The sequence below is a fragment of the Puma concolor genome, chromosome D4, assembly GCF_028749965.1.
Source record: "Puma concolor isolate L17-30 chromosome D4, mPumCon1.1.hap2, whole genome shotgun sequence".
Classification (NCBI taxonomy): domain Eukaryota; kingdom Metazoa; phylum Chordata; class Mammalia; order Carnivora; family Felidae; genus Puma; species Puma concolor.
In genome coordinates, this window is record NC_141679.1 from 74,822,603 (window position 1) to 74,849,343 (window position 26,741).

General features: G+C 48.5%; 1 protein-coding gene across 20 annotated transcripts in view; it reads left to right on the forward strand.

Annotated features, from left to right (window-relative positions):
• The window catches only part of ZNF618 (zinc finger protein 618), a 186,020-nt gene that overhangs the window by 146,884 nt on the left and 12,395 nt on the right, over nucleotides 1-26,741 (forward strand). For 3 of the 20 annotated variants that reach the window (XM_086683777.1, XM_086683779.1, XM_086683783.1), the window contains 6 exons: nucleotides 259-318; nucleotides 837-926; nucleotides 12,034-12,273; nucleotides 15,935-16,018; nucleotides 18,030-18,074; nucleotides 19,042-19,119. In XM_086683777.1, coding sequence (XP_086539903.1) covers nucleotides 259-318; nucleotides 837-926; nucleotides 12,034-12,273; nucleotides 15,935-16,018; nucleotides 18,030-18,074; nucleotides 19,042-19,119 — 597 coding nt within the window. The remainder of the gene's footprint in view (nucleotides 1-258; nucleotides 319-836; nucleotides 927-12,033; nucleotides 12,274-15,934; nucleotides 16,019-18,029; nucleotides 18,075-19,041; nucleotides 19,120-26,741) is intronic. The other 17 variants (XM_086683782.1, XM_086683784.1, XM_086683791.1 and 14 more) reach the window with 14 other exon arrangements.

Genomic DNA, 26,741 nt, shown 5'->3' on the forward strand with positions numbered 1-26,741 from the left:
ACCAGGTTACAAAGAGGATACGGATCAGGGCTGGCTAATTCAAGGCCCACCGGAGCTAGACAGCTGATGTCAGGGAGAGGAGCCCGCTCCGGAGGAGATGGGAGTGAGGGGTAGGCCCCGGGGGTGGATGGCAAAGTTGCACACTCCACCCCAGGGGGCAGCTGCTGCTCTTTGTTTGGGGGTGACAGATGATTGAAATTTCTCGTACTCTTTAAGTTTTGTATTTGTATTTATCAGTATTTTATAATTTTCCCCCAGTGAACAATATTACATCAGAAATTTTTAAGAAGAAAGAAGTTAGGCAGTGCCCAAAGAGAGGTAAAGATAAAGTCTGGTGGGGCCTGAGAGGAAGACGTGACCCCTTCTGCCGGGGGGATGGGGGTACCTGGGGGCGGGGAAGGTCTTGGAGACGAGGGGACCCAAGCATGGCCATCGCAGAGGGGCTGAGCGAGAGGTTGGCACTGGTCACCACACATTTCCTGAGCACCAGGGTCTGGGGGGGTGGGGAGTGTGGACAGAGAAACGGCGTGTGCCAGGTACTGTTCTAAGCACTTGACGTATAAATTTAATCCTCACAGCAATCCTACAAGGTGGTCCGATTATTACCCCCGTTTTATAGATAGGAAAACTGAGGCACAGAGAGGTTAAGAGATTTGCCCAAGGTCACACGGCTGGACGTGGAGGAGGAGCTGGGAGCTGAACCCAGGCAGGCTGACTCCAGTGGGCTCAGGGTTGTAGTTGGTCCCAGGATGAGGGGAGCCGGAGGGGAGGGAGCATGCTGCTGCTGCTTGCTGGGGGTCACGTGCCCATTCCCACACTTGCCTCTCCTTGGACAGAAACTGGCAATTACACCTGTGAATTCTGCGGAAAGCAGTACAAGTACTACACGCCCTACCAGGAGCACGTGGCCTTACACGCCCCCATCAGTGAGTACCTTCTCTGGTTGGGGCCTGGAGGAGTTGGAGGGAGGGGCGGGCCAGCCACAGGCCGAGGCTTTGCCAGGGCAGGGTGGATGTACAGGTGGGCTTGGCCTGGGGCAGCCTCCAGGTGTCCAGGCCTGACCCGGGCCACCTTACCGCAGTAGCTGGATTAGCTGGGAAAGCCCCACCCTTCAGCCAGGAAAGCCTGAGTCTCCCTCGGTAGACTCAGGGTGGGCATCGTTCATCCAAGTCCTCCAGTGGCCCCACCCCCAAGCACCTCTGAATCCTGTGGTTCCTGAGACCCCCACTCCGGAGCCAGTGGCCCGTGATACAGCGTCAGTCTGAACCAACGCATGGCCTAACCCAGGCTAGGCGATGGCCAACTAGACAGGACAGTTCCGTTTTTGCCCTCGGTGGTGGAAAAGGTAAAAAGGGGGAAGGGATGCTAAGTCAAGACTCAGAAGCCCTGGGTTTAATCAGCTGGGTTGCAGGGTTGCGTGACCTTGGGCGGGCCCCATCCTGTTTCTGGCCCTCAATCTCTCCCTTCTCCCTTGGCCTGGGAGGAAAAGAGTTCTAAGGGCCCTTCCGCTGGGACATCCCAGCCTTCCAACTCTCCTGATACCACTGATTGACTTCCCAGCTTCCCTCCTGGATGTCAGAGGGGGCTCCATCCTTAGATCCCCAGATATGTGGGCTAGGAGGATATGAGAGATTTAGGCTAGATCCAACAGAGGATTAGTTTGCTGAGGTCGAAACAGCCCCTCCAGTGGGCTTTGGATCTAGAGATTTGGGTGCCGATGGGTTCTGTGTAGAATTAGGGGCTGAACTGGATGGCTTCATCAGGTGGTACCCAGGGCTAGGGCTTGAGGACCCTGGGTCTGGTGAGAGTATCCAGAAGGATCTGTGCTCACTGCAGAGGAAGTCCTTACAAATGGATTCATCTGACGATACTCTTTGGCGCCTGGCTGCTTTCACTTAGCATGATGTCTGTAAGACACATACACGTTGTATGTATCAGTTATTCTTTCTTTTTCTTTTTTACTGCTGAGCAGTGTTCCATTGTATGAAAATACCCCTGTTTAGCCATTTGCTTGTTCATTTCAGTTGTTTCCCATTTTAGGCTCTTATGACTGAACCTGCTACGAAAGTGTTTGTAGGAGGCTTTTTGGGGACATACGTGTTTATTTTTCATGGGTAAAATACCAAGGAGTAAAATTGCTAGGTCATAGGGGAGAGTGTGTTTACCTCTTTAAGAACTTACACACCATTTTCCAAAATGGCTGTAGCATCTTACGCTCCCGCCAGCCACATATGGGAGTTCCACTTCCTCCACATTCTTGCCAGAGTTTGTAGGCTATGGGCTGTTTAATTCTAGCTGTTCTGGTGAGTGCTTACTGGTCATTGTGGTGTTAATTTGTATTTCCTTGATGACCAGTGATGTTGAGCATGCTTTCTTCTGCATATTGGCCACGTGTGTATTTTACTCTGGAGATTGTCTAAAGTCTTTTGCCCATTTTGTGGTTGGGTTGGTTGTATTATTAAATTGTAAGGGTTCTTGGGGCACCTGGGTGGCTCAGTCAGTTGGGCGGCTGACTACAGCTCAGATTGTGATCTCGCGGTCTATGAGTTCGAGCCCCCCTTTGGGCTCTGTCCTGAGAGCTCAGAGCCTGGAGCCTGCTTCAGATTCTGTGTCTTCCTCTCTCTCTGCCCCTTCCCTGCTTGCTCTCTCTCTCTCTGTCTCTGTCTCTCCGTCTCTCTCTCTCTGTCTGTCTCTCTCTCTCTCTCAAAAAATAATAATAAAATTTTTTTTTTTAAATTGTAAGAGTTCTTTATACATTGTAGAGCCAGGTCTTGTATCAGTTATATGTACTATGAATATTTTCTTGCAGTCTTCAACATGCCTTTTGATTTTCATACAGTATCTTTCGATGAGTGGTTTTTAATTTTTATAAAGTCTAATTTACCAATTTTTTCTATGGCTAGTGCTTTCTGGGTCCTACCCAGAATATCTTAACTACCTCAAGATTGTGAGGATATTCTCCTTAATTATCTTTTGGAAGCTTTAAAATTTTAGCCTTTGCATTTAGGTCTGTGATCTTTTCAAGTTAACTTTTGTGAATGGTGAGAGGTAGGAGTTGAGATTAATTTTATCCCATACAGATATCTGGTGGTTCCATCATTTGTTAGAAGGATTGTCCTTTCCCCCATTGCATTGCATTGAATTGACAATCAGTTGAATGCATAAATATGTATGAGTTTATTTCTGTTCTGTCGATTTATTTATCTATGTTTATGCCAATATGGTCTCATTTACTGGAGTTTTATAGCCTTAAATTCAGGTACTCTCGGTTTTTCGACTTTGCTCTTTTTAAAGAATATTTGTCAATTCTAGGAACTTTGCTCTTCCATATAAATGTTAGGGGAGTTTCTGATTCCCAATTTCGACCAAAAAATCCAACTGGGATTCTGTTTAGGATTACTCTGAATCTACAGACCAATTTAGAGAGAATAGACATCATCATAATATTGGCAATTCTAATCCATGAATATGGTATATCTCTCCATGTATTTAGGTCTTTTTCTCTCAGCAATAGTTTGTATTTTTCAGAGTAGAGATCTTGTACATATTTCATGAAATTATCTCTAAGTACTTCATGTTTTTTGACACTAGTATGATTTTCAGTTTTCCAATTATTTATTGCTATTAAAGACATAATTTTTGTATATTGAATTTGTATCTTGCAGTTTTACTAAATTCACTTACTAGTTCTAATAACATTTTTACGAGTTTCTTAGGATTTTCTGTATACATACTGATGTCATTTACTAATAAATAACTTTGCTTCTTTCCAGTCTGTATTTTTTTGTTGTTTCACTATACTGGTTAGGATCTTCCAGTGCAATGTTGAGTATAAAACTTCAGTGAGTATTTCTGCCTTTTTCATAATCATAAGGTTCAGTTTTTCATCATTAAGGATGATCATTTTCATTATTAAGTATTATATTAGCTGAAGTAGGTTTTTATAAATGCCCTTTATTAGCTGAAGTTACCTCTTATTCCTAGTTTACTGAACTCTTCTGTCATAAATAGGTGTTTTATGTTTTTTTCTGTACCTGTTGAGATGATTCTATGATTCTCCTCTTTTATTCTGATAATGTGTATTACATGGATTGATTTACTGTCATTGTTCTTAAATAAGTCACAATGCCTATACTTTATTAAAACACATTAAGAGTATCAGAAAGTCCAACTCTGAAATGAACTGAAGAAACTTAAAATGTTGGAATGTTTCCTCTTTGTTTGGAGAGTGATTTTCTTCTTTGAAACTTATTTTTCTTGGAAAGGCATCTGAATTATTTTAAGACCTGGGGTAGTTTGTAGAGTTATTTGATCTCAAGAACATATTTTCTAATCACTCCTATCTAAAACTCCCTAGGATTTCACCTGGTTTTTAATATCACTCCCACAACTGATTTCTCAAGGATAGGGAGCTACAATCCTAGAATTAGCAGAGCCCCATGTTCAATCAGTGGTTTGTTGATGCTCATCATCATAATCAAGAAAATAAAATTCTTCTGGTGAAGTTTTTTTAAACAATATTGAGGCATATTGTTACACAATACAGTGCCTGTATTAAATTTTTTTAACATTTATTTATTTTTGAGAGACAGAGGCAGAGCATGAGCGGGGGGGGGGGGGGGGGGGCGGAAGAGAGAGATACAGAATCTGAAGGAGGATCCAGGCTCTGAGTTGTTTGTTAGCACAGAGCCCAACACGGGGCTTGAACCCACGAACTGCGAGACCATGACCTGAGCTGAAGTCGGACGCTCAACCAACTGAGCCAACCAGGCACCCCTAAAGTGCCTGTATTTAAAGTGTACAGTTTGATAAGTTTTGACCTATGTATGCACTCACAAAACCATCACTGCCGTTAAGATAATGAGCATATCATCACCCCTAAAGGTTTTTTGTGCTTTTGTATAATCCCTTACTCACCACTTGCCCATCCCCAGGCAAACACTGATTTTCTTTCTGTTACTATAGATTAATTTGCATTTTCTAGCACATTGCATATGTGGCATCTTAGAGTATGTACCCTTTTTATGTGTGGGGGGGAGGGTCTGGCTTCTCTCACTCACCATGGATTGTTTTAAGATTCATCCATGGTTACATGTTATCAGTAGTTCATTCCCTTTAGTTGATGAGTAGTAGCTTTCCATTGGATAGATATAGATACCACAGTTTCCTTTATTCACTTATGGATGGACATTTGGGTTGTTTTTAGTTTAGAGCTAATACAAATAAAGCTTCTCAACATTGGTGTACATGTCCTTGTATGGACAAATGCGTTCATTAATCTTGAATAAATACCTAGGAGTGGAATAGCTGGATCATATGATACGTGTGTATTTAACTTTTAAGAAAGAACCCAACTGTTTTTCAAAGTGGTTATGCCATTTACATTCCAACCAGTAGTGTACATTTCTTTTTTGTAATGTCCTGGTCTCAGCTGGGTGTCAAGGTAGAACTGGCCTCTTAGAATGAGTTGGGAAGAATATTCCCTGAGTGTAGTGTCACTTACGTTAAGCTGGTTAATAATCAAATCTCTACACCTTTTCAGGCTTTAGAAAAAAAAATACACTTGTTCTATCTAGTACTGAGAGACAGACATTAAAATCTGCAACTGTAATTGTGGATATGCTGTGTCTCCCTTTAGTTCTGTCAGTTTTTGATTCATGTGTTTTGAAACCTTGCTTTTAGGTGCACACACTTGGGACCATTATGTTTTGACGACCCTTTAAAAATTGTTCAGTACCTTTATTTATTTCTTAAGTTCTTTAACAGGTAATACCTGTTGTCCTGAAATCTACTTTATCTGATATTGATATAGCTGCTGCAGCTTGCTTAGAATTAGTGTTTGCATGGTGTATTTCTTTCGATCTTTTTGTTTTAATGTTTCTGTGTCTTTCTATTTGAAGTATGTACGTATAATTGGTTCTCACTCTTTTCTCTAGTCTGACAATCTCTGCCTTTTAAATGAAGTGTTTAATCCATTTACATTTAATATTATATATGGATATGGTTGGATTTTTGTATTTTGTAGTTCATATTTTTTATATTTTGTATATTTTGCCTTATTTTTTTTCTAGTTGTCCCATCTCTTCTTATTGTTCATTTTTTCTTCTTTTCTTGCCTTCTTTAATATTAATCAAGAACTTCCAAAAATATTTCCTTTGTTAGCTTTCTAGCTGTACCCCCTTTTTCTTTAGTGGTTCCTCTGTGGTTTATAATACACATCTTTAATGTATTACAATCTATCATAAATTTAATTCATAACATCACATGTAATGTAAGAACCTTATAACAGTGTACTTCTATTTACTACTCTCCTGTCCTTTATGTTCTTACCATACATCTATGTCTACCTAAGTTATAAGCCCAATAATTTTTTTTGCTTTAAACAGTCTATTATTTGTTAATTAAGAAACGAGAAAATGCCTTTTATATTTTCTAACACATTTACCATTTCCTGTGCTTTTCCTTTCTTTGTATAATAAATCTGAATTCCATCTATAATCATTTTCCCTTATTCCCTGAAGAACTTCTTTTAACATTTTTTCTATTGTAGGTCTCTTGGGGAAAGATTCTCTTACTTGAAGATGTTTTTATTTTACCTGTTTCTTTTGATGGATGTTTTCTCTGGATATGAAATTCTAGGTTGAGATTTTTTTTTTTCCCAGCACTTTAAAAGAGTCACTCTTTTATCTTCTGGTTTATGTTTCTGGTGAGAAGTCAGAGATCATTCTGATTGTGATTCTATATTTAATGTGTCTTTTTGTCTGGGTGCTTTTATTTTTTTTTTTAACGTTTATTTATTTTTGAGACAGAGACAGAGCATGAATGGGGGAGGGGCAGAGAGAGAGGGAGACACAGAATCGGAAGCAGGCTCCAGGCTCTGAGCCATCAGCCCAGAGCCTGACGCGGGGCTCGAACTCACGGACCGCGAGATCGTGACCTGAGCTGAAGCCGGACGCTCAACCGACTGAGCCACCCAGGCGCCCCTGTCTGGGTGCTTTTAAATATATCTACATGTTACTGGTTTTTTTTTTTTTTATCAGTTTGATTATGGCATGTAGTTTTCTTTGTGTTTATCCTGTTTGGGGTTCACTGAATTTTTTGAATCAGTGGGTTTATATTTTTCATCAAATTTGGAAAATTTCAGCCATTATTTCTTCAAATATATTTTCTTAAATTTTTATTTTAGAGAGAGATTGAGCATGAGTCAGAGAAAGGGACAGAAGGAGAGAGAAAGAGAATGCTAAGCAGGCTCCACACTGAGTGTGGAGCTTGACACAAGGGCTTGATCGAGCCCATGATCCTGGGATCGATCATGACCTGAGCCTGAATTAAATCGGACACTCAACTGCTGAGCCACCCAGGTGCCCCTCTGCAAATATTCTTACTACTCAATCTCTCTTTCCTCTGTTGTTGAGATTTTGTTTACATATATGTTAAACTGTTTGGTGATGAAGGTCTGTTCAGCTTACCATCCCTGTTTCCCCTTCGAGCTTCAATTTGGATAGTTTCTAGTATCCTGTCTTCAAGTTCACTGATCTTTTCTTCTCTAGTGTGCAGTCTGTTTTATTAGAAAAGCATCAAGCGAATTTATCATTTCAGCTATCCTAGTTTTCATCTCTGTAATTTACATTTGGTTCCTTTTTATATCATGTCTTTTCTCATCATGTGCATATTATCCTTTAAATCTTTGAGCATATTTATGAAAGCTGTTGAAAGGTCCTTGTCCACAAATTCCATCATTCCTGTCATCTCAGTATGTTTCTGTTGATTGGTATTTTTCTCTTGAGTATTTAGTCACATTTTCCTGCTTTGCCTCACAAGTAATTTTTTATTCTGTGCTGCACATTGTGATATTTGTTGAGCATCTGGATTTTGTTATCTTTCTTTGAAAGGTGTTAAATTTTGTTCTGGCAGGCAGTTAATTTACTTACAGATCAGCTTCATACTTCAAAGGCTTGTGTGTAAACTGTTAGGGTGGGTCTAGAGTGTTCTTATTCTAGGGTTAGAGTAATCCTAAGGCCTGACCTTTCTGGGTTTCAACTAAATGCTTGAGGTGTTCAGCAAGGTCTATCTGCTTTGGCAGGTGGGAACTCAGACATCTCCTACTCTCGTGAGACTTCTGAATCTGTTCTTGGCTCACTCCCCCCCTAGAAGCTGTTACCTTCCAGGCTGTGCAGAGGTTCATTCTGTACAAATCAGTTTGGCACCCATCAGACGCTTTAAGAGGCCCCTCTGCATATTTCTGGAGGTCTTTTTTTTTTTTAATTCATCCCTTTTTGTTATTCTGTCCTGCCAATTCCAGCCATTGTCAGAATCCCTGAACCCTGATCACTGTCTCCTCTGTTCACCCAGACTGCAGTGCCTTCTTTGGGCTCCACCCCTGTGCTGTGGTCCAGAAGGTCTCCAGGCAGAGACTGAAGTGATCTCACATCAGGTCTTCTGTCGTAAATCACGACCCTGCACTGCCTCCTGTTCCGCGTCTGAAAACTGTTGTTTTATGTATTTTGTCCAGTTTTATAGTTGAAGGAGGACAACTAGCCCTACACCAGTAGTCCATCACGGCCAGAAGTGTAAGTTCTCTGGTTCTGTCTCAAAGACGGAAATCCCTGAGAAAGTGTTTCCAACCTAGACTCCTTTTGCACCACATCGTCCGTTCATTCCCGCCTCCGGCCGTTGAGCATGCTCTTCCCATTTGCCTCAGATGCATCCTCACCCTCCTCTGCCTGGTGAAGGTTTCAGGGAGACCACCTGGTCTGTGTGGTTACTTTTCTCGAATCCTTACATTCTCTGAAGTTTTTTGTTCCCATTGAATTTTTCATTTTACAGAAAGGGGAGACCACCATGCTATTATTTTTAAATACCTCCTATATATAAACATCTCACGTGTGTTCTTCACAAGGGCAGTCAGCCAGTCTGTCTGAAGCTCTTTGTGCTTTTCCCAGTGAAGGCTCAGGTAGGAATTCCAGCCTGATAACATTCCATGTGAGAAGGTCAACAGATGGAGCAAACTGCTGAGTGAAATGAATTAGGAGTCTGGGAAGTTCATCCTGCTTGGTCCGTACCTGCTGTGTGACCCTGGAGTGGTGCCTATACTTCTCTGAGCTCCATGTGCCGCTCTGCCTTAGAGAGACCCCTGTGGCCAACCAGAGGGTAACACATGAGGTAGCTTCTCATGTCCCCTCCTGGGCATCCCATCTTTGTTGTGGTCTGTTTAAGTGTGGTTCTGAGTTTTGCTTTTCTGGACATTGAGGCATTGGTTCTCTGATTCCATAATACCTCTTGAGCACTTCCTGTATATCAGGGAATGTGCCTGGTCCTGAGTACATGGTTGGGCCTAACTGGCAGACTCTGTCCTCACAGAGCATTCAGGCTAATGGGGAAAGAGACCCCAACCAAAAGACCACAGCATGTGTCATTATCATAGGTGGTGATCAGTTCTTAGAAGGGAAGTGGACGGGGGACTGAAAATGACCAGGTGAGGTGTCAGGGACAGTTATGAGAGGAAGTGATGCTCATGTGGAAGTATGCAGGACCAGCACTAGTTACCCAGGCAAAAATTGGAGGGAAGATCATTCCAGGCAGAGGAAATAGCATGTGCAAAGGCCATGAGGCATGGAAGACACAGAGGGTGTCCTAGAATGGGAAAACAAGAGATGAGCAGGTCCCAGGCCTGAAGATTTATTATATCATGTGCTTCGTGGGTGTCCCTGAGCTCCCTGCCACAGGGAACGAGGGGTCTCTCACACAAATGGCCAGGATTTTGACATCAGGAATTGTAGACCATGGAAAGGTCTGATCAGAGGGTCTCCTAGAAACAGTCCTTCAGGGTACAGTCTGGGGCCTAAGAAAGAAAGCAACGTGTTCAGTGTATTGCCCAGAAATTCTCTGTTCCTTGTGTCCAGGTTCCCAGCATGTGTGGGTTGAGGCCAAAGGGGACCACACGGCCTTGTGCAGAGGCCTCCTTGAGTAGCTGGCAAACATGAGCTCCTGTCCCATCCTGGCATGGACTTCCTATGCCACTGTAAACTTATTAAACATTCTGGGTCTCGGTTTCCTTATTCCTAAAAAATGCGAGTAACAGCTATTCACATTTGAAGAGCCATTTACCATTCAAGGTACTTCTGTGATTTTGTGTGTTCTTGGATCCTCACAAAATCCCTGTGAGGCTGGTCGCACAGAGGTGGGTGTCTCACTTTTATTGGTGGACATAAGGGGAACAGGTGGGGTACAAAGGTCAAGAGAGGGCAAGTAAAGAGTCCCAAGACCTCAGAGGCCAAAGGTGAGGGACCTGGGATCCAGAGGGGGCTTCACTTTGCTCCATACTTAGTCCCCAAACTGCTTCAGGGAGATAGTAGGGAACTCAGAGATACGACTCTGGACACATGCCGTGGAGTCTGATGTGTAGGTTGTTTGGGAATCATGAGATGAGCCGCTCTTTTGATTGGACTCCGGGACCTCCAAGGTCCTTGACCCCAAAAGGGAGAGAGAGAAGGAGGAAACTTAAAGAAGTGTCGTTCCCCACCCAGACCTCTGTAGTTTGGGATTAAGGAAGCCAGACTCTGGAGAATGGGAGTGCAGAGAGTAGACAGACCTGTGTCCTCTGCGGGCTGCAGCCTTGGGGACTCCTCCTAGGACGGGCGAGTGAGGGCCTGCTTTAGGGGGCTGTGACTGGAGGGTCCCCCAGCTCCTGGCATGTGGCCACCACTGAATGAAGGAGGAGGTGACCCTCCAAGGGGGCAGCCTCCATCCTCTGAGCTCGTCTCAGTGTCTCGGTGGTGAATGAAGCACCGAAGACTGGCTTCCCTTGTGACCTTGGGTAAAGTCCTGCTTCCTGCTTCTCTGGGCCTGGGCTTCCTCATCTGTGCCAGGAATGGCCGACGGTGGAGGCCCAGGAAGTGCCTTTTTATTTTTTGGCTCTGAAAGCAGTGGGTGGAGTGGCTGAAGCCCAGGATGGATGGATACTGTCCTGTGGGCAGGGGTATAATGAAGCCCCTCCTGCACCCCCAGATGCAGGGGGGCGGTGACAGAGGCCTTCTTGGGCAGCTCTGCTGTGGCTGGGATGTTGTGTGTACCAGTTCCTGTGAGATCTATGAGCCCCCTGGCCAGCACCAAAGCAATCCCTTCCCGTGCTGCCTGGTCCCCTTTTCACCTTCGGAGGAAGAGTTGCAGTTGAGTGAGCAGACCCCCGCCCCCGTTCCTGTGCGTTTTAAATGTGGGGGTGTGGCCAGGTTCAGGGCTTGGCCACCTGGTAGTTTATGGCCCCGGGCAGTGCGAAGGAGGCAGACCATTGCCTGCCCAGGACGGCCAGGGCAGTCGTGGAGGCCACCGAGGGGTCAGCCCCTGGTTCTCAGTGACTCCAGCTCCTGCAGAGAATTCAGGTGAGGGAGGCAGGGGTTCTGGGAAATGGTGAGCCAGACTTCCCAAAACACCACCAGGGAACTGCTGCCCTTACTTGAATTAAAGCGGCAGGGTACACTTAAGCAGTGTCCCCAAGGCAACAATACCGTCAGTGCCCAGGAGGCACCACAGAGCCTCTTCCCCTAAAATCCTGAGGCGACATTGAGCCCCTCTGCTTTCACCCCCCACCACCAGTCAACTCCAGCATGTCCCTGCCTGTTCGCTTTCTGTCATTACTTCTGAGCCAGGCTGCCTTGGCTTAGGAGCCAACGTTCTAGAAAATGCTCTCGTGCCCGGTTGACTAATTCACGTTCCCCCAAGCGCAGGTCATAGGCTGCGTTCATAGACGCTGAGAGCCTTGGGTGAGTCAAGGGTTATGGGTGAACTTCCCATTGAGCTGGTCAGTGGCCTCTGGGAAATTCTGAGTGTTAGCTGGTGATCAGGCTTCCCTCTAGGAGAAGCTGGGGAAGGTTCTAGAATCTTGGACTTTCTTAGGCTTTTGAGTAGAAGTGACGTCCTCTACCCTGTGGACGAAGAAGAGGTTTTGAACCTTGAACGTGGGGTTCTGTGGCCCAAGAGGCCACTCACTCAGCCAGCTCTGAGGGCCCACGGGGACTGAGAGCATGACCCTCTCAGGTACCGCCCCTGGGTGGGAGCCACCGGACGATCCAGACACGGGCTCTGAGTGTTCACATCCGGAGGTCTCCCCATCTCCACGCTTCGTGGCAGCGAAGACCCAGACGAACCAGTCGGGGAAAAAAGCTCCGGCCTCCGTGGTCCGATGCGCCACCCTCTTACACCGCACCCCTCCAGCCACCCAAACCCAGACGTTCCGCACTCCAAATTCGGGATCTCCGGCAAGCAAGGCAACTGCAGGTACCAATGGCCTATGTTACCTTCACACTTCCTCCACTCCCTGCCCTTCTCTCCACCTGCCACAGCTGTGCCCGAGGTCACTGTTCCCTTGCAAGAGCGAGTGGCGGTCCCGTGGCTCTCTGGGACAGATCTGGGTTCCAGCTGTGCCTCTGGCTGGCTCTCACCCTGGTGAGCCACCTAGCCTCTCTGAGGCTAGGTTTTTTTACCCTAAATCAGAGGGTTTGTATATGATGGTTTGCAAGCTTTTTTTTTTTTTTGAGTAGGAGAATATTTTTCCCAAAGTCATGGCCCAAGGTGTTAAATTGTTTTTTAATTGCCAACATTTGAGCATTAGGAGATTTTACATAAGGCGGTTGATTTCTAGCTGACATTGGAAGGTCAGTGGATGCCATCTCCAGTGTTTTTGAGTCCATGCAGAAAGGGGCTCTGCCTCCAGAAGGTCTGGACCCACTCCCCTGGAGGGCAACAGTTGGCTTTGGGCGGAGCCACAGTGGCCCCCTTGAATAGAGCTGTCCAGTATCCCGCAGTCCTTACCACTCCCTCCTGCCTCCCCAACACAGTGGCCGCGTGGCAGGTGTCATTCCTCATTGTGATCACACTGTTGTCTGTCTTGCATTCAGCCCGGTTCATCCATCTACATTGCCTGCCTGGACCCTCCTGGCATGAATTTGCATCCCCCAACTTTCTGAAAAACCCAATGTAAAAAACTCATTTCTAGGAAGAGCTGCTCTCCTTGAAGCAGAGTGGTTGACCAGAAGCTCTGTTCTCTTAGCCTCCCCCTGCCTGGTACTACCTGGGAAGCCCCTCCCTGGGCCATAGCCTGGCAGGAAACCAGTGGATGCCAGCTCCAGTGTTTTCTTGAGTCCATGCAGAGAGGGGCTCTGGCTCCAGAAGGTGGACAGGCAGTGAAAGGTACACAGCAGCCACTGCTCCCGGGAAAATGGATTAAGACACACTGGATGCGGAGTAGTGGCTGTCAGGACTCCTGATTCGTATCTGGGTGGAATGAGCCTTGGACTGACTGCCAGGATGTGTGGGGTGTAGGATAGAATGATGATGTGGTCCTTCTGGGCCTATGGGCCTTTCATTGCCCTCAAAAGGACCAAAGCCATCAGTTAAATACACAAGCGACCGAACAGGACTTTGTTACACGAACCAGTAGCTTGGATGAGCGAAATAGCCAAGTGGTTGTCCTTTGCCTTTACTCTTTGATTCAGGAGGCTAATTTTGGGCAAAGATTTGGTTCTTAAAAACGTTTGCAAATAGGCTTATTGTGCTTAGGGTCTTCCAAAAGAGGAGTAAGCAGTCAGTCAACCTTGAAGGTAATGGTTTTCCAGGTACAGTGCTGAGAAAAGCCAATAGCCATTGTATTTTTTGCAACAGTAGTCATAAATTGGTTGGAAACAGACTGGCCATCGTGGGCTCATTGATGATAAGTATTGGCTCAACTCAATAATGGGATCCTGGCTTTCAGGTAGATCTTGCTTTTGCTCTTGACCTTGTGGCTGGGAGTTTTTACACCTGTGGTTTCTGCAGAAAATTGCCTGCAAGGGCCGCGTGGTCTATGTCGGCTCTCAGACCTCAGCGCCTCAGGGTAAGTGTCCAGCAAGCTATGGCATGTGCTTCTGGCTGCCTTCGTGTGACCTGGGAGAGTTGCGGTGGAGGTCACAGAGCAGAGGAGGTCAGGTTGTGAACAGGAATCTGCATGTCAGAGCTGGAAGTTGTCCTCGCCCTTAACCATGGTAGAAGGCCGTGCTCTGTGTGTATGTGCGTGCCTGTGCGTGGGACTTGACCCACAGCGCCACCCTCTGGTTTCCAGGCCAGAGGTGCCGACGCAGGGATCGCTGGTCAAAATTTGCATCTGCAGCATGGGCTGAGCGGTAAAGGGGACTAATTGTAGGAGTGTGTAACCTTGGTGAGGCTGCGTGAAATTCCTCCACAGATGGGTAGCCATTGAATGCATAAGGGTGAAGGTGAAGAAAGGAATCACTTCCTTACCCCCAGATCTTTTTAAAGAGAACGATGCATCTGCCTCAGGAACGAACTCTCCTTATTCTGCCATCGGAGAAGTGAGGCGCACACCCAGCCCCGGAACTGGATGGCCTCACCTCCCTGTCTTTTCATCTATAGCGTGGGAATGACAATGTGAACCTCATAGGGCTGTCGGGAGGACTGTGGGAGACCACAGGCGTAAGGTGTGCGGACCATGCCTGGTGCGTAGCAGGTGCTCAGTAAATGAGAGTCCCCCCACCCCGCTCCGCTAGACAAAGACTTAAGGGTCTTTGCCGACTTACAGATGGTACCTTGAGATGGGCTGCTGGGGAGCTGTCAGCCCAGGCATTTTACAGATACCTTCTGAAGAGTGGGTCTCCCTTGTGATGTTACCGATAGCCTCCGCAGAAAGGAGGCCATCTCAGGAAGCGTCGTTGGGCTCAGGAGACAGGGCCTGTAGGAGCCACCTGTGGCTTCTTTCCCCATTACCCCATCATCTTCGGGAACCCTGGACCCCAGGGTCTGGGCACTTGCCCTTCTGACATAGGGTGGTCTGGGTGACTGGCATTTCCCAAAGTGGGTTCCGGGGATCGCCATTTTTGAGGGATTCTAGGAAACCTGCTATTTTTTTTTAATGGGCTTCGGTGGCTAAATGTATTTGGGAAGGTTGGGTCAAACAAAGCTAAATGGGTCTCTTTCTGGTGGAGCTTTCTCAGAGCCTCTGTTGTTTCCCCTTAAGGACCGGGTCAGCTGCTCATCCCAACTTGACTTGCTCTCAGGAGCCAATATCTCCTGGAACGTCCAGCAGCCCTAGTGCCAAGAGCAACTGGGAAAAGCAGAGCTACCTCCTGGCTCAGATACTCTGTCTCAGGGGTGGGGCTGGGGACTAGACTCTGGTATGTGTCCTCCTGGTTGGACCCCGTGTCTTCACCCCAGGGTGTCCAGACAGCACCAGAAAGGCGCCACCTGTACACAGAGGTGCCCCGGGAATCACTGGAGGAGCCAGTCCCTTCCCCGGGATGAACTCTGACCAGGCCTCACCTGGTCTTTGGGCTCCCGGGGTGTGGGGCTGCCCCCACTCTGCCCGACACACCTCGTCTCTAAGGATGCCCTCCGCCTGGCTTGGGGAGCTGGGGTCGGCCATCTGGGGCCTCCACCAGGACCTCCACCAGGACACCGTCTGTCACACTGCCTGCTCGTGTGTGGAGCCTGAGGCAGCAGAACCTGGCAGAACGAGTGGTGGGCGGCAGGTCCAAGTTACTCAGTGTCACCAGAGTGGCTCCTAAGGAGCCAAAGGTGGGAGACCCAGGCCCACCTGCCATGTGCCCGCTCAGCTGGATTTCATCCATGCGCGCTCGGACGGGTCACGCACGCACGCTCCCGTGCCTGGCCCTCTGCCCCCTCTGGGTAGTGTGGGGGGCGTCTCTTGGGGCCCTGATGAGGGATCAGGCGACTCAGGTGAGCCTGAGGAGCTGGGGTCTGGTTTGGGCTCCTGGGGCCCCTCAGCGTGCAGGTTCCCAGCATAAAGCCCTGGGCTCTGCCAGCCCTTGTGCCAGGGTGGTTCCGAGGTACCCTGGCCTCTACGTCCCCTGTCACGCCCTTCCCTTTGGCCCTCGTAGCACTAACCAGTCACCGCTGCTTTCTCTCGCTCTCTCCTGTCCCTACCCAGCAGAAAGCGCTTTCAGTCGGAGAGTAGAAGGCAAAGCACAAAACCACTTCGAAGAGACAAATAGCAGTTCCCAAAACTCCAGCGGTGAGTGTGCCCTGTGACGGCTGTCGTGCACTGTGGCGCCCAACCCTCCTGCCCACGGTGGCGGCGGGTGTTCTGGGCTGGGCTCCTCATGGTCCGTGCTGGTGTTCTTGGGAGGAGATTGGGGGCGGGGAATCAGAAGGGGGTCAGGGTGAGGCAGAAGTGGGAAGGACCTTTTCTTCCAGGGACCTCCCTCTGGGCCTCAAGAGCATCTCAGGGGTCTGTGGCTCTTTGTCTCTCCCTTCTCCCCCTAACCCCAGAGCCTACAGCCTTGGCTCCAATGGCCCCGGAGGAGTAAGACTGCTGTGTTTTTAGGGTGAACGTGGTCTTTCCAGGAGCGACAACGGGGGTGCAGTTAGAACTATAGCCTGAGAGCCAGAGACTCTTGAGTTCTGGCCCCATTTTAGACCAGAGGCCCTCCAAAGGTACCCCTCAGGCCCCAACCTGCCCTAGGAGGTTTGTCTGAGGTTCCCGGTGGTGTTTTGGCGCCCCCTGGTGGCTTCCCCGAAGTACCTTAAAGCAGAGCAGCCAAAGGCTCCCCCAGTGGACCCACAGGAAGCCTAGCTAGAGCCGTGGGTGGTCACGAGCAGCCCCTGTCCAAAAAAAGGCACAGCAAGCCGGCCTGCACAGTGACAACCAGGGCAAGATGAGAAAAGAATTCTGATCCTTTGGTTACGTTAAGGCAGAGTACCTCCTTGCTTTCTTGCACAGCTGAAGTTGAATTCACCAGAATAGGTGTTGGTCTGTCACCGCCGAGGCCCAGGTGACTGTCAGTCCGGGCCTTTATGAAACAGCCAGGAGCCCAGAAGAACACGGAGGCTTCTGCACAGTTCAGTGAGCTCCAGCTTTGACCTGTAGTCCACGTGTGAACCCCAGCTGCACCACCTGCGAGCTGGTGACTCGGGCCAGCCTCTTAATTTCTCCTCCGCTGTAAAGGCGGAATCAGTCGCGCACACGTCCCTGTGGTGGTGGACGGTCAGTGCCCCACAGAGATTCCGCGCTCACGTGGTAGGGTGGGGTGGTGGCGGTGGTCTTCAGTGAACCAGGTGGTACGTGGGGTGCCCCGAGGAGAAGGAGGGGGGGTGTGCTGTGGGAGCCTGAGAAGATCATCGTGATCCCCTAAACCCTGGAGAGCTGCTCACCCTTTTGGGACATGGCCTCCAGTCTCCAAAAGGTGAGCCCAGAAGTGACGGAGTGACTTGCCCCAGGCCACTCAGGAAGAGGTAGAGCCAGGACTGGAGCCACCACCTCCCAGGGAGCCTTTCCTCCGCAGTCAGGCTGCACCCCCTGCCTCTCCGTCTTCCAGAACAGTCTCTCAGAACTGGGGCGGGGGACTGAAGGGTGAATCGCTGCCACCGGCAGCCAGCATTTATTGAGCGCTTACTACGTGCCTGGCGTGTGTTCAGAGCTGTATGTGTCTTATCTGTTTCCATCCTTACCACAGCCCTGGGTGTTGAGGGAGGAGGGTCAGTGTAATTGTGATCCCCATTTTCTGGATGAGGAAACTGAGGCTCAGGAGAGGTTGATCATTGGCCCAGGTTCCCAGTGTGCGAGGGGTGGTGCTGGGATCCCAGGCCTAGTCCTGCTGGCCCTCCCCTGCTGCCCTCTGCGTTTGAGGCTCACCTGACAATACCAGGAAGCAGGGGAAAGTTCCAGCAAGCAGAACCCTTCAAGGCACAGCACAGCCCTCCCTGCGGCTGCTCGGGTGTCCAGTGCCAGGATCTAGAAGCAGCTCCCAGCTCCCTGTCCTGCAGCAGCCACATACGGACATTTTCTCATTCGCGCGCTGTGGGCTCACTTTCTGGGAGTTGAGGGCGTCCTCGAGGCATGGCCCTGGCTGACCTTGCCCTGCCTGGTGCCCCAGCACCAGCCCCGAATGTGAGCCTGGCTCTCAGATATTCCTCCTCCTCTGAGAGCCCCAGTGGCTCACTGCTTATTAAGAACAGAAGTGATGACAGTTATCTGAGAGCACTGGGACGGGAAGAGACTTAGCTAAACTGTTTCTCTTTTGCAGAAACTGCAAGTCCCCTGATTTCCAATCCTTTCCCTCTCCTACAGAGTAAGTGATGGTCCCATGGGGGGCTGGAGAGGGCAAGGCAGGGCAGGGAATGATCTCAGCCAGCCGCACCCAGCTGCACACTCCGGACCTCCCTAGAGCACTTGCCCCTTAGGCCGCCCTCGGGCAGACCTGACAGCCAGCAGAGGCAGGAGGAGGGCCCAGCCCCAGCGGGGAGGGGGAGTTTGGACGGGGGGCGGGCGGAGCCCTGAGCAGCCTGCCTCTGCCACCCCGGCCCTGGCAGGAACCCAGGGGGCAGCCTCAGGACACCTCTTCCGAGCCCATCTCAGCCTCCCCGTGCGTCTCTTCGTCACTCTTCTTCTTCCCCCTTCTTTCCTCTTCCTCCCTCTTTTCCCTGTGTCAGGCGCTGACTTGAGTGCTGGGGACAGAGGTGGAAGCTCAGGTCCCCCCCGGCCTATGTGGTCCCATTCCCGCGTGTGCTGTTGTCCCTCCCGCCCGCCTGCTCTGTCTTCCCGGTCCTCACCCTGTCCTGTTTGCTCTTGCCTCTTCTGTGGCTTTCTCCACTTTCCGCCTTTCGCTCTCGCTTATTTTCCGCCCCCTTTACTGCCCTCTGTGTTCTTTGCCTTGTTTTCATTCATTCATATACTCGTTTGTTGGCTCACGGCGACGTCTGTGCAGAGGGTGGGCTGTGGAGCACGCGAGACATGGTCTCTGCCCCCGGAGAGCACTCGGTCCGTTAGTGTCGCCCCCTCCCCGTCCCCAGTGCCCAGAACAGTGCCTGACACACAGTAAGCACTCAATAAATGTCTGCCTGGTTGGATTAGATGGTCTGTTTATCCGCAGGTCCCCCTCGGCATTGCTTCTGCCCCCGAGCCCGTCCCTCGCTAGTCAGTGACGGGGGCAGGCAGGCGGGGCCCAGAGCCCCAGTGTGTGTCTGGGTTCGCATTTCCAGGGCATCCTAGGTGGTTCTGCCCCTAACACGGCCTCGTTTCTCCCCCTCCCGCCCCAGAGCCCTACACCTGTGGCGCCTGTGGGATCCAGTTCCAGTTCTACAACAACCTGCTGGAGCACATGCAGTCCCACGCAGGTAAGGGAACCGGCAGCCACCTCCCCCCGGGTGCTGTCCCCGTTAGTCCCCTCCCTCATGGCCTGCCCGAAGGCCCCCTTTCCCGGAAGTGGAAGTGGCCACAGAATATGGGACCTGCCCTCAGGGGGCCCCGGGGCCTCACAGGGGAGGTGTGTACCTGGGAGGTGAGTGCACAGAGAGGGGCACGAGCTGAAGAAGGCTTTCTGGAGGCTGTAGCTCTTGAGCTGAGCCTTAACGCCAGATAGGAGCTGCCCATGAGAGACGTCTAGGTGTGGTTTGAGATCTCAGGCGAGCAGAGGCAGGAGAGGTGCATTCGCCGTCACACTGTCCCACACTTGACGGCCGCCGTCCTGATGGAGCACACCCCGGTCCCCTGGAGGGGCGGGGAGGGTGCACATTGACAGGCCCCACCCTGATTTCGGGGTCTGCAGGTCCCAGGCGGGGCCTGGTTTCAGCACCTGTGACAGGTCCTCAGGCCGCGTGTCCAGGGAGTACATGGAGAACCACTGGTGCGGGGCTGCAGGCTGGTGACTTGCTGTCTAGGTGACGTTTTTTCAGCTCTTCTGCCACCTTCCAAGTTCGTGGGATTGGCTCCCTTCTCTAAACCATCCTGCCTTCAAAGCCAAGCCTCCCGTTGTAGGGTTTTTTCACTGTAGCGCCTTCACTTCTGTTCTACTTCCTGTCTTAAGGAGATGCTCAGTGGTTTAACATAATCACTTGCTTCTCGGGTCACATCACAGCCTAATGTAAGTGGCCTGGTGGGGTGGCCTTGAACACAGTGATTCTGGGACCGAAGCAGAGTTCCTTCCTTCGCATGGCTCTGTCCTCCCCTGGCTCCTCAGAGCCTGTCTCTCGGACTGGGCGGCGGGGAAAGAAACACTTCCTCCTTTACCACTTTGGATCACAAGTGACACATGTCATATGTGCTCAAATTCCAGAGGCGGGAGCACGCCCAGAGCCACTGTCCAGGGACAGCCTGGCACTCTGCAAAGGGAAACATGAACCTGAGGGAGGCAGCCAGCTGTCCTTGCCGCCCCTGCCCCAGGTAGTCCTCGGGAGGCATTGGAACCGCTGAGAGAAAAGTGCCTGACATGTGCCGCTTCAGTGACGGTGGTTTGCTGTTGTTCCGACAGTTATTACTGTTGCTTGCACCTCTCTTGGGTTTGCAGATCTTTCGTAGACTCTCTCAGGTCTGGCCTGGCTTGTGCAGAGGAACACAGGACTGGACTCTCATGTCAGCTAGGGACTGTTCTCTTGGTGAGACCTCTCGTTTTTTGGCATTCATTCATTTCTTCGCTTCTTCGTTGGGTGTGTGCTGTCCCCCAGGTGCTCATTCACATGCTCTCTGGTGGGGGGAGTTACTATTTATTTCTGGTGAACTCTTCTAAAAGCAGACAGAGCTGGATTGGCAGCTAGGACCTGTGAGCTACAAGCTCTGGTGTGCCTCCTTTTGCCACGTGACCCAGGCAGGAACCTCGTCCCCCTCTCTGAGCCTTCTCCATCTCAAAAACAAGGGCATGCAAACCTGTGATCTCCGGCTGCCGTCCTGGAAGTCTTCGGGTGCCTCACGTCTCCTGTTTGCCTTTGCCATCGACCGTCCTTGGCCGTGGAAGGTCTTGAGTGCCAGCTGAAGGCCTTCAGACCTGACCCTGTGCGAATCAGTAACAGTATATACCTTTTGGACCTGAGACTCCCACAGTCCAAGGGTCCGTGTATTCCTCTTCTGAAACCCAGACCCTCCACCTGCCCCTGCCCCCCCCCCCCCCCACCAACTTTGGGAAGCTGAGGCTAATTAGGGAAGAGTCTGGGAGGCCGCCCTTCCCCATTCCTCAGGCAGTTGGGTGGAGGCCATTAAAATGCAAATCAAGGCTGTGCCCGGTGGCCCTGTGTCTCCCAAGTATCCTGACTTGTTTTCTAGGGAGAGCTTTGGGCTGCTTTGTTCTGGTCCAGTGCTGGCAGAGAATACCTCGCTGGCAATCCGGTGCAAAGCCAGCCTGAATCCCAGCCAGGCTGAGTCGGGATTAAAGGATTGACTCCATAGAGAAAAATTAAGCGTCATGATCTGTGCAGTTCACGGTGTCGCTGATAAGGGGGATCAGCCTCGAATAACACCAATCTCATTAAGAGCCTGCTGAATGGCACAGGGTAATTCCCCCTAATAAACTTCTTTTCTGTGCTGTAGGAAAATTTTTCTTGCCCCTGGTGACAGTTCAAGAGCATGTTTTGGCAGTGGTAATACCGGAGATCGCTAACATTTAGTGAGCAATTACTATGTGTCCAAAAAGGTGACTTCATCCCATCTCCTGAACAAGAGGACGTTATCATCCCCACTATATAGATGAAGAAGTTGAGGTTCACAGAACATAATCACCAGCCCAGAGTTGAACAGCTTGTAAAATGTAACATCATTTGAGCTCTTCCTTGGGTGCCAGACCTTATTCTAAGACTTTCACGCATGTTGGCTCATTTACTCCTCAGAACGGCCTTCTGAGTTAAGTGTCCCTATTAGCTCCACTCAAGAGATCTGGAAATCGAGGCACAGAAGAGCTGAGTGAGTTACTCAGAGCTGTGCAGCCACAGTGTTAGACAGGGATCGTGACCCTCATGGTGAGCTCCAGAGCCTGTACTCATGACAACCACCCTCTTCAGCCGGGTACGTGGAAGGTTCCCAGAGATGGAAGTCCTCTCAGAGGTCACCTTTGCCAGCCTCTTTTTAAAGTAGTTCAGGAGGACCTAAGCCAGAAGAGGCATGGGGATGTCCCCCCGGCAGCACGCAGGTTGGCCGTTGGGGGGTTAGGATTTGGGAATGGCTACCCTTGATTTCTGGAACCCTTGGAGGTGTTTCACCTCCCTGGGCCTCAAGCATCTCATCTGTGAAGTGGGCTAATCAGTGCCTTCACAGGCTGCATGAGGGTTCTGGAGGTGTGACATATGTCAAATATTGAGGGTTGTGGTACGTTCGCGGCTACCGAACAACCACAGGTGTCTCTTTTCCCGTCCTCTGCCGGGAACAACTGCTTTCTCCTTCCTGCAGTGGTCCCTCCCCGGGATATGGCCTTGATTCCAGCTTGGCACCCGGCCGCGAGCAGATGCGGGTACACGTGTGCATGTGCGTCTGTGGTACTTAGGGGATAGCCACACCGAGTCCACCTTATTTTCAGCTCAAGCTATAAATCAAGGCTTTTGGGGGGGCATTTGCCAAGTACCTCCCCCATGTCAGGAGCAGTATTGGTGGGATATGGAGAAAAAGGTTTTTTAGTCAACTAGTACCAGACGTTGTTATCCACTGCTAGGTTGAGTAATCTCGATTCCAGGTCCTGCAAAAAGGCAGAGAATGAGGAAGTCACCCTGGGACTTTGCCCCAACCTCAGCATTTTGGAAGAGGAGGGGAAACTGAGGCCCAGAGGGTTGAAGTGACTAGCTGAAGCTCACACCCCACAGCCGTGGCAGAGCCGGGTTCACACCCGGGGCCTTCAAACCCCTGTCCCCTGGTGGAGAGAGTCCACAAGGACGGCTGCTGGTTTCCATTTTCAAACTTGTGTTTCCCCCTTTTAAATGCAATATCTACTCGTTAAAAGAAATTGGGAACCTGGCAGGGAAATTGGCAAGTGAAGGATCAGCCATCATCTCACTACTCAGAGCTTAACCGCTGTTGTTACTCTTTCAGTGGGTTTCTTTTCCGTTGTTTAAAAACTGGGTTTATGAAGATACAATGTGCATGAATGGAATTCACCAGTTTTAAGAGTGCGGTTTGATCATTTTGACAACTGGTAGCCATTGAATCTATCAAGATGTATCACGTTCACCATCCACCCCACAAGTTCCCTCCTGCCTCCTTGTAGGCAGTTTCCTCCCCGACCCCAGCCCTGGCAACTACTGTCTGCTTCTCTTGCCAGAGTTTTGCTTTTACTGGAATTTTATATAAATGGAATTATATGGCATTTCGTTTGTTGTGTCTGGCTTCTGTCAGCGTACTTTTGAGTTCAATCCATGTTCTGTGTTATCAGTAACTCCTTTTTATTTCTGAGTAGTACACCATTGTTTAGATATGCCAGAGTTTGTTTATCCAGTCACCAATTGATGGGCATCGAAGTTGTCTCCAGTTTGGGGCTATTGTGAACAAACCTGCTGTGAACGTTCAAATACACGTTTCTGTGTGGACATGTGTTTTTTATCTCTGTTGGGATAAAAATAGAGTATTGCCACTTCCACGCTGGGAGTGGAAATTCTGGGTCACATGATCACTCGTGTTTGGGAATTGCCAGACCGTGGGGTCTGATTTCTCCACATTCGCTCAAGGTACTTGCAGTTACCTGACTTCTTGTTTTAGCCATCCGAGTGTGTGGGAAGCGGTATTTCACTGTGATTTTGATTTGTATATTCCTGCTGACTAATGACCTGGAACGTTCTGTCGTGCTTATGGGCCATTTGGATATCTTCCGTAGAGAAATGCCTATTCAGATCCTTTGCCCGTTTTTAAATTTTTTGTCTTTTTAGTATTGAATTGTCAGTGTTGTTTACGCATTATTCTAGACCCAAGACCTCTGTAGATACATGATTTGCAAATATTTTCTCCCATTTTGTGGGTTGTCTTTTTACTTTCTTGATATTGTCCTTTGAAGCACAGAAGTTTAAATCTTGGTGAAGTCCACTTTTTTTTTAATGTGTGTTTATTTTTGAGAGAGAGAGAGCAGGGGAGGGGCGGAGAGAGAGAGGGAGACACAGAATCCGACGCAGGCTGCAGGTTCTGAGCTGTCAGCACAGAGCCTGATGCGGGGCTTAAACTCACGAACCGTGATATCATAACCTCAGCCAAAGTCAGACGTTTAACCGACTGAGGCATTCAGGTGCCCCCATTTATTTTTTCTGTCACTGTGTGTGCTATTGGTGTCTTATCTAAGAAACCAGAGTGTTACCTTTTACATTTATGACTATATTTCATTTTGAGTTAATTTTTGTATGTGGTATGAGGGGAAGGGTCCAGCTTTATTCTTTTGCATGTGGATATCCAGTTGTCCCACCGCCATTAACTGTTCTTTCCCTCATTAAATTGTCCTGGCACCCTTTATCAAAAATCAGTTTACCGTATGTGTGAGGGTTTATTTCTGAAATCCGAATTCTGTTCCGTCAGTCCATATGTCCTTGTGTCAGTACCACACTGTCTTGATTAATAATGTAGCTTTGCAGTTGTTTGGAAATCAGGAAGTGTGAGCCCTCCAACTTTGTTCTTTTTCAAGATTGACTTGGCTCTTCTGCATCTCTTGCATTCCCACATGAATTTTAGGCTCAGCTTGTCAATTTCTTTTTTAAATTTTTTTTTTCAACGTTTATTTATTTTTGGGACAGAGAGAGACAGAGCATGAACAGGCGAGGGGCAGAGAGAGAGGGAGACACAGAATCGGAAACAGGCTCCAGGCTCTGAGCCATCAGCCCAGAGCCCGACGCGGGGCTCGAACTCACGGACCGTGAGATCGTGACCTGGTTGAAGTCGGACGCTTAACCGACTGCGCCACCCAGGCGCCCCAGCTTGTCAATTTCTGTAAAAAAAAAAAAAAGCCAGCAAGGATTTTGATAGGGATTGTGTTAAATCTAGATTAGTTTGGGGAGTATTGCCATTTTTGCAGTATTAAATCCTCCAATCTATGAACATGGAATGTCTTTCTATTTATTTAAATCTTGGAGTTCTTTCAATCGTGTTTTTAGTTTTCCGTGTACAAATCTTGCACTTCCTTTGTAATTTATTGCTAACTTTTATTCTTTTAGATGCCATTACAAAATGGAATTCGTTTCTTAATTTAATTTTAGGGGGGTGCTCATTTGTTAGTATAAAGAAATAAAATTGATTTCTTTTTCATGTATGTTGATCTTGTTTCCTGCAACCTTGCTAAACTTACTTACTGGTTCTAATAGTTTTGTGTGTGTGCGGATTCCGTAGGGTTGTTTATGCACACAATCATGTCATCTGCAGATAGAGATGTATTTTTTTCTTTCATTCCAATCTGGATGCTGGTTGTTGTTGTTTTTTTTTAATTTGAGAAAGCATAAACAGGAAAGGGGCAGAGAGAGGGGGACAGAGGATCTGAAGGGGCTCTGCACTGACAGCAGTGAGCCCTATGTGGGGCTTGAACTCATGCACTGTGAGATCATGACCTGAGCCAAAGTTGGACGCTCAGCCAACTGAGCCACCCAGGTGCCCCTAATCTGGATGCTTTCTTATATTATTATTTTTTCCTACTTGCCCTGTCTGGAATCTCTGATACATGTTGAATTAAAGAGATAACAATGGATATTCCTGTCTCGTCCCTGATCTTAGAGGGAAAGTGTTCAGTGTTTAACCATTAAGTATGATGTTAGTAGTGGGTTATTCATAGATGCCCCTTGTCAGGTTGAAAAAGTTCCTTCGATTCCTAGTTTGCCGAATGTTTATCGTGAAAGGGTAGTGAATTTGTCAAATGCCTTTTCTGCATCTTTCGAGATGATGATGGTTTTTTTTGTTTTTTTTGTTAGGATTAATGTGGCATATTCCATTCATTTTTGTATGCTGAACCAACTTTGTATTCCTGAAATAAATCCCACCTGTTCATGATGTTTAATCTGTTACATATATTGCTGGATTTGGTCTGCTCTATTTTATTGAAGATGTTTGTGTCTGTAGTCATAAGGGATAGTGGCCTCTGGTTTCTTGTAATTGTTTTGTCTGATTTGGGTATCAGAATAATACTTACCTCATGGGATGAATTGAGAAACGTCCCCTCCTCTTCTATTTTTGGGAAGAATTTGTGACCAATTCCTTTAACATACGATTAGAATTCACCAGTGAAACCTTCTGACTCTGGACTTTGCTTTCCTTTCTTTTTGTGGCAAGTATTTTGATTATAAATCAAACTTCTTCTTTAGGTCTGTTCAGGTTTTCTATTTCTTCAGTTGGTTTTTGGTAGTTTAAGTCTTTCTAAGAATTTGTCTGTTGCGGGGCGCCTGGGTGGCGCAGTCGGTTAAGCGTCCGACTTCAGCCAGGTCACGATCTCGCGGTCCGTGAGTTCGAGCCCCGCGTCAGGCTGTGGGCTGATGGCTCAGAGCCTGGAGCCTGTTTCCGATTCTGTGTCTCCCTCTCTCTCTGCCCCTCCCCCGTTCATGCTCTGTCTCTCTCTGTCCCAAAAATAAATAAACGTGAAAAAAAAAAAAAAAAAGAATTTGTCTGTTGCATCCAGGTTATTTGATTTGTTGGAATACTATTGTTCGTAGTATTTCCTTAAAATCTTTTTTGTTTCTATCAAGTCAGCAAACTTCTTTTTTTTTTTAATTTTAAGATTTCCTTTATCAAGGTTCAGGAAGTTTCCTTCTCTTCCTGGTTTCCTAAGAGTTTGTGTCCTGAGGGAGTATTAAATTTTGTCACATTTTACTGTGCGTGTATATCCATGGAGGTTATGGAGGTTGTTTTTCTTCTTACTTTCTCTTTTAAAAAAAAAATTTGGGGGCACCTGGGTGGCTCAGTCGGTTGAGCATCCGACTTCAGCTCAGGTCATGATCTCATGGTTTGTGAGTTCGAGCCCCATGTCAGGCTCTGTGCTGACAGCTCAGACCCTGGGGCCTGCTTGGGATTCTGTGTCTCCCTCTCTCTCTGC